The following is a 6,281-nucleotide window of genomic DNA, read 5'->3' as shown; positions in this document are numbered from 1 at the left end:
TGTTAGCTAACCTTCTAAATAAACTGTAAAACTACATAGTACATACAACACGGCGACACTTACTGCTTCCAAGTTTGAAGTCAGGTACAGCCCGAGGCGATCCATGCTTGAACTGTTATGGAGCTCGTTAGGCTTGTGGAGTTTTTGAAGCACTCATTTATTAATTTAACACGCACTGAAGTGTAAAACAAGAAGTAGTTGTTCCTGTGCATGCCATCCTCTGCGGTTGGCTGTTTGATATTCAAGCCAGACTAGTCTACATGGACTGTAGCCTAAAGACTTGTGACTTGACTTGTGATTATCTCTAATATGAGTAACCTTTGTTCATTGAACTGGCCCCAAAAACATGACATAATAACAAAATAACAAAATATATCAAAAAATATCTAAAGACAAATGCTAAGCCCTCCCACACACAAGCTTAAGAAACCCTGTACATGATTGACAGCATAACATTAAACCTGGAGTATTTGCAGAAAATGGCCTCTTCACATTCTTAAACAGTAAAAGACTTTTTTAACTCAATGGGCTCAAAACTCACTTGTAAATGAAGCACACGCCTGTTCTCTCCGTTGCTTGCATCAGACACTATACTGCTTTTAATGTGAGGTCTCTTTGTCGGATTCAGCTCTGTGTGCGCTCCCGAACCTCTCTCGTACTACAGCGACAACACCGCAGCTAACGACATGCAGTTCACTAACACCATAAAACATCCGTCTCACAGCAAAACACAGGCTCCACGTAAGGACACAAAACGACAATAAAACTTTATGTTTCATGCTGGTGTTCCTGGATTTCTGTATGAACGCGGTTGTGTTTCGGATTATGCTTGCTCATGAGTTCAAGCGAGCATGCGTACGAGCACACGCCTGGTTACAATCTTAAAACCGCACCGATAATGGCAGCTGGAAACTCCATAATGTCAATTTCATTATTCTTCACAGACGTCCAGCTGCTGTTGGAGAGCAAAAAAGAGGTTCCCCCTAAGCAGCAGGACTGGAGCCCCACTCTGGACCAGGAGGACCCACGAGAGCCTCCACGCATTGAAGAGGAGTCGAGCCCCAGTCTGGACCAGGAGGACCCACCAGAGCCTCCACGCATTGAAGAGGAGTCGAGCCCCAGTCAGGACCAGGAGGACCCACCAGAGCCCCTACACATTAAAGAGGAGTCGAGCCCCAGTCTGGACCAGGAGGACCCACCAGAGCCCCCACACATTAAAGAGGAGTCGAGCCCCAGTCTGGACCAGGAGGACCCACCAGAGCCCCCACACATTAAAGAGGAACAGGAGGAACTCTTGACCAATCAGGAGGGAGAGCAGCTTCGAGGGCTGGAGGAGGCTGATATCACCAAGTTTACACTCATTCCTGTTCTTGTGAAGAGTGAAGAAGACGATGAAGAGCCACCTCAGTCCTCACAGCTTTATCAAAGATTAACTGAACAGATGAAAATGAAACCTGATGGAGAGGACTGTGGACCAGAACCAGCCAGGAACTCAGACCCCGAGAGACATTTACAACCAGCTACAGATGACAAGACGTCACACTCATCTGAAACTGATGACAGTTGTGATTGGGAGGAGACCAAGGAACCTCAATCAGGTTCGAAACCTCTGCAAAGTAACAGTGGATGTAACACTGAAGGGAAACCATTTGGATGCTCTGAGTGTGGGAAACAATTCAGCCATAATTCAACTATGAGACGACACATGAGAATTCACTCAGTAGAGAAACCATTAAGTTCATTTAGGAGTAAAAGATTTATTCAAAGGGTAAATCTGACACACCACATGACACTCCGCAAGGGGGAGAAACATCATCAGGACTGTAGAGGACCAGAACCAGCTAGGAACTCCGATCCAGATAGACATTTACAACTAGATACTGATGACAAAACTTCAGACTGCTTTGAACCCAAGACTGGAAAATCATCAAGTAGCTCCTCTGAATGTGATAACAGCTCTGGCCACAAGGGACATCTGCGGACACACAATGGAGTCCAAAAAGGAGAGAAACCATTTAGTTGCTCAGTTTGTGGTAAAAGATACATGTTGAAGAGGTCCTTAAAGATTCACATGAGACTTCATTCAGATGAAAAAGGTTTCAGCTGCTCAGTTAGTAAAAGCACTTTTCTAAGCAGAGGAGATGTTGAGAAGCACAAGAAACAATACAGCTGCAGTGTTTGTGGCCAAAGATTCACTAGGCGGTCCAAGCTCAGACACCATCAGTGTGTTGGTCGTCAGGCCTCACAGCTTCATCAAAGCCAAACAGAAGAGAACAGAGATTCAGAGCATTTAAACCCGGAAGCTGGCGGAGAGGACTGTGGAGGACCAGAACCAGCCAGGGACTCGAATACCGAGGGACATTTACAACCAGCTACTGATGAGAAGACTTCACACTTCTCTAAACCTGAGACTGATTTGGAGGAGACCGGGGAACCTCAGTCAGGTTCAAACCCTCTTCAAAACAATGAAGTACCTGAATGTGATCGGGAATGTAGTACTGGAAAGACATCAAGTAGCTCCTCTGAATGTGCTACAAGCTCTGGCCACAAGGGACGTCTGCAGAAACGCAAGAAAATGCAAACAGTAGAGAAAGTGTTTAGTTGCTCAGTTTGTGGTAAAAGATACTTAGTGAAGAACTCCTTAACGAGACATATGAGAAATCATCCAGAAGGAAAACATATCAGCTGCTCAGTTTGTAAAAGAACTTTCAGTTACAGAAGGAATTTGTCCAGACACATGAAAATCCACACAGGGGTCAAACCCTTCAGTTGTTCTGTCTGTGGTAAGACATTTACCCAAAAGTCACATCTGAGACGACATATGGAAATCCACACAGGGGTCAAACCCTTCAGTTGTTCTGTCTGTGGTAAGACATTTACCCAAAAGTCACATCTGAGACGACATATGGAAATCCACACAAGGAGGAAAGCCATCAGTTGTTCGTTCTGTGCAAAAACATTTGTCCAAAAGTCAGATCTGAGACGACATATGGAAATCCACACAGGGGAGAAACCCTTCAGTTGTTCTCTCTGTGGTAAAACATTTTTCCAAAAGTCTTGTCTGAGACTACATATGGCAATCCACACAGGGGAGAAACCCTTCAGTTGTTCTGTCTGTGGTAAAACATTTTTCCAAAAGTCAGATCTGAGACGACATATGGCAATCCACACAGGGGAGAAACCCTTCAGTTGTTCTGTCTGTGGTAAAACGTTTGCCCAAAAGTCAGATCTGAGACGACATATGGCAATCCACAGAGCGGAGAAACCCTTCAATTGTTCTGTCTGTGGTAAAACATTTTCACAACAAGCAAATCTGAGACGACATATGGCAATCCACACAAGGAGGAAAGCAGTCAGTTGTTCTGTCTGTGGTAAAACATTTGCCTTTAAGACACATCTGAGACAACACTTGATTAGCCACAAGGGAGAAACCCTTTAGTTGCAGCGTTTTTGATATAAGATCTACTCACCTCTAGCATACCTGAAACCACACGTGTGCTGGTGAGAGCAGAGGATGGAAATGAAGCTGCAGAGATGCTTGTTGAGCAGATTCCCTGCAGCAGGATTGAAGTACTGAGGGCAAGACTTGGCTCAACCCTGATCAGTTCAGAACTGTGACACCGAATCCAAAATAAGTCGCGCTTCATGCTTGAGGCCAAGTAAACATTTTAATTCTGTTTTTATTTGTGTCACATTATTTGTTCATTTTCTGGGTACTGTGCTTGTTGGTATTACATGTATTCATCGATTTAAAATTGTGATCAATTCAATCTGTTTTTAGTTTGTGGCTGCAGTTTTCTTTAGGAGCTTCAGGCCACTGTTATTTAGAGGAGCCAGTCTGTTTCTGATCCGCTCTGTTCGTTCGATACTTCCTGTCTCTGCAGTTTCTCCAGCAGCTGCTACAGAGTTGACTTTTACTTTGACACACTGCAGGAAGGTTACAGTTTTCAGCATCAAAAGTTGGTTTAATATATCCACATATACAATACAATACATCCATTTGATTTGATATTTTTACTTGTAACTGTTGTTGAAGTACTGCATAAATCCAATAAATTCTATTATAATCTGCCTCTCTCTGCTTTCAGAAAAAGTGATTATAGATAGTTATCAGTATAAATATGTACAAGATAATATAAACTTATTACAGCGTAAACATGACAGATAAGACATTAAATAGGAATAGAATAGAATAATATTTAAAGAATTATGTGAACATTATTTACTCCTTTTATATGTGATTGATACTGAATATTTCACAGGTCACAGCAGGAGCTAGTAGCACAGTATAGGAATAAATATAATTGCTCTGGGAAAAAATCTAAATATAAACAGCAGTGTAGTTTAACTTTAATATAGGCTGCTAAAATTTGGCTATGGATATAGAGTACTGGTAATTGTACAGTGTGAATAAGAAATAACAGTGCAAAAAAGTGTCAGTGACAGAGACAACAACCATTATATCATTGCTGTGTTGAAGAGTCTCACAGCTGCTGGGATGAAGGTCCTGCTCATTGTTTTAATGTAGGTGCATCGGTGTGTTAATATGGTTTCTAGGGGGCAGTCCAGGACAGAACTAGTCCTCTTTACCAGTTTGTTTAGTCTCTTCCTGTCCAACAAAGACAGATGCCACCACAGTGTCGTTTAAAGATTCTAACAGCGTCCTGCACACACCAAAGGACCTCAGTCTCCTCAGCAGATCTAAAAGACTTTGGCCCTTCTCGTGCGTGACATCGGTGTTGTTGGACCACTTCAGTTTATTGTTGAGGTGAACACCCAGGTATTTGTATGTTCCTACCACCTCAGAATCAGAAGGAGCTTTAATGCCGAGTAGTGTTTTACACATACGAGGAATTTGCTGTGGTGATGAGGTGCTACACGTAGACAAACATACAGTCGACATAAATAAATGTAGAAATATATAAATATGGAATGGAAGAACAACTTTGCAGATAAATACATGTGCATTATTCTGGGTCTGTGCCGTGCAGAAGTAACTCAACGGAAGAGAATATTGTGTACAAATATATAAACTGACAGCATAAAAATATACAACAACAAAGATCAACAAAAAATATGTGTGACGTGCCAGGTCTGACCCCGACACAAGATGAAACAGTATTTTCATGTGCAGACATTTGTATCATTTGTAAGGGGGGAGTCTCAGTGGGGGATCCGGACCTTGTTAATGCAGACGGGAAGAAACAGTTTTTGTGGCGAGAGGTTTTGGTCCTGATGGACCGCAGCCTCCTGCCAGAGGGGAGAGTCTGAAACAGTTTGTGTCCGGGGTGGGAGGAGTCAGCTACAATCTGTCCTGCTCGTCTCAGAGTCCTGGAGGTGTACAGGTCCTGAAGCAAAATCATTGGGATTCAGCAGATAGAACTAACTGAACTGTACAATAGACATGTGCTTAAAAAGGCAGAATCCATCATTTCTGATAGTTCTCACCCCCTGCATGCAGAATTTAAAATGCTGCCTTCTGGTTCCCGCTTCAGTCACCAGCCAAAACAAATCGATATAAATTCTCCTTCGTACCTTCTGCTATCTCTCTGCTTAACGCTGTAAAGAATAGGTAACGTCTGCACATAAGGCTCACTTGAACTTAAACCTCTAATGTTGTGGTATTCATTTACCCATTGGTCTGACCCTGTATTTTTAATCGATGTTGTCGTCTTTGTTGATGTACTGTGTGTCAACTTCTTCGCTACTGCAGCAAAACTAATCGCCCCTCGGGGACAAATAAAGGTCTTGAACTTGAACTTGATTGCAGCCAATCACCTTCTCTGCAGAGCGAATGATACGCTGCAGCCTGCCCTTGTCCCTGGCAGTGGCAGCAGCGTACCAGATGGTGATGGAGGAGGTGAGGATGGACTCAATGATGGGTGTGTAGAAGTGCACCATCATTGTCTTTGGCAGGCTGAACTTCTTCAGCTGCCGCAGGAAGTTCATCCTCTGCTGGGCCTTCTTGGTGAGGGAGGTGATGTTCAGCTCCCACTTGAGGTCCTGGGAGATGATGGTGCCCAGGAAGCGGAAGGAGTCCACAGTGGTGACTGGAGAGTCACACAGGATGATGGGGGAGGGTGGGCCTGGGCTCTTCCTGAAGTCCACGACCATCTCCACTGTCTTTTGAGCATTGAGCTCCAGACTGTTCTGGCTGCACCAGGTCACCAGATGGTCGATCTTCCACCTGTAGGTGGACTCATCCCCACCTGAGATGAGCCCAATGAGGGTGGTGTCATCCGCAAACTTCAGGAGCTTGACAGACTGGTGACTGGAGGTGC

At 43.9% G+C, this 6,281-nt stretch overlaps 2 protein-coding genes across 2 annotated transcripts in view; both read left to right on the top strand.

The window, feature by feature from the left end:
* Positions 1-6,281, top strand: part of LOC123970454 (serine/threonine-protein kinase 10-like) — a 29,472-nt gene that overhangs the window by 17,747 nt on the left and 5,444 nt on the right. Inside the window, exons 13-14 of the mRNA XM_046048498.1 lie at positions 945-1,121; positions 3,512-3,579. Of these exons, the coding sequence (XP_045904454.1) occupies positions 945-1,121; positions 3,512-3,579 (245 nt within the window). The remainder of the gene's footprint in view (positions 1-944; positions 1,122-3,511; positions 3,580-6,281) is intronic.
* On the top strand, positions 1,246-4,073 carry LOC123969369 (gastrula zinc finger protein XlCGF57.1-like). The gene has a single exon (XM_046046707.1). It carries the CDS (start codon positions 1,442-1,444, stop codon positions 3,437-3,439), a length of 1,998 nt encoding a protein of 665 aa, XP_045902663.1. The 5' UTR covers positions 1,246-1,441; the 3' UTR covers positions 3,440-4,073.

The sequence above is a fragment of the Micropterus dolomieu genome, linkage group LG04, assembly GCF_021292245.1.
Source record: "Micropterus dolomieu isolate WLL.071019.BEF.003 ecotype Adirondacks linkage group LG04, ASM2129224v1, whole genome shotgun sequence".
Classification (NCBI taxonomy): Eukaryota; Metazoa; Chordata; class Actinopteri; order Centrarchiformes; family Centrarchidae; genus Micropterus; species Micropterus dolomieu.
This window is presented reverse-complemented; position numbering and strand designations above follow the sequence as displayed.

Bases quoted from the DNA above. Each gene is read 5' to 3' on its own strand.
- LOC123969369 (XM_046046707.1), top strand. From the start codon at position 1,442: ATGAAAATGAAACCTGATGGAGAGGACTGTGGACCAGAACCAGCCAGG.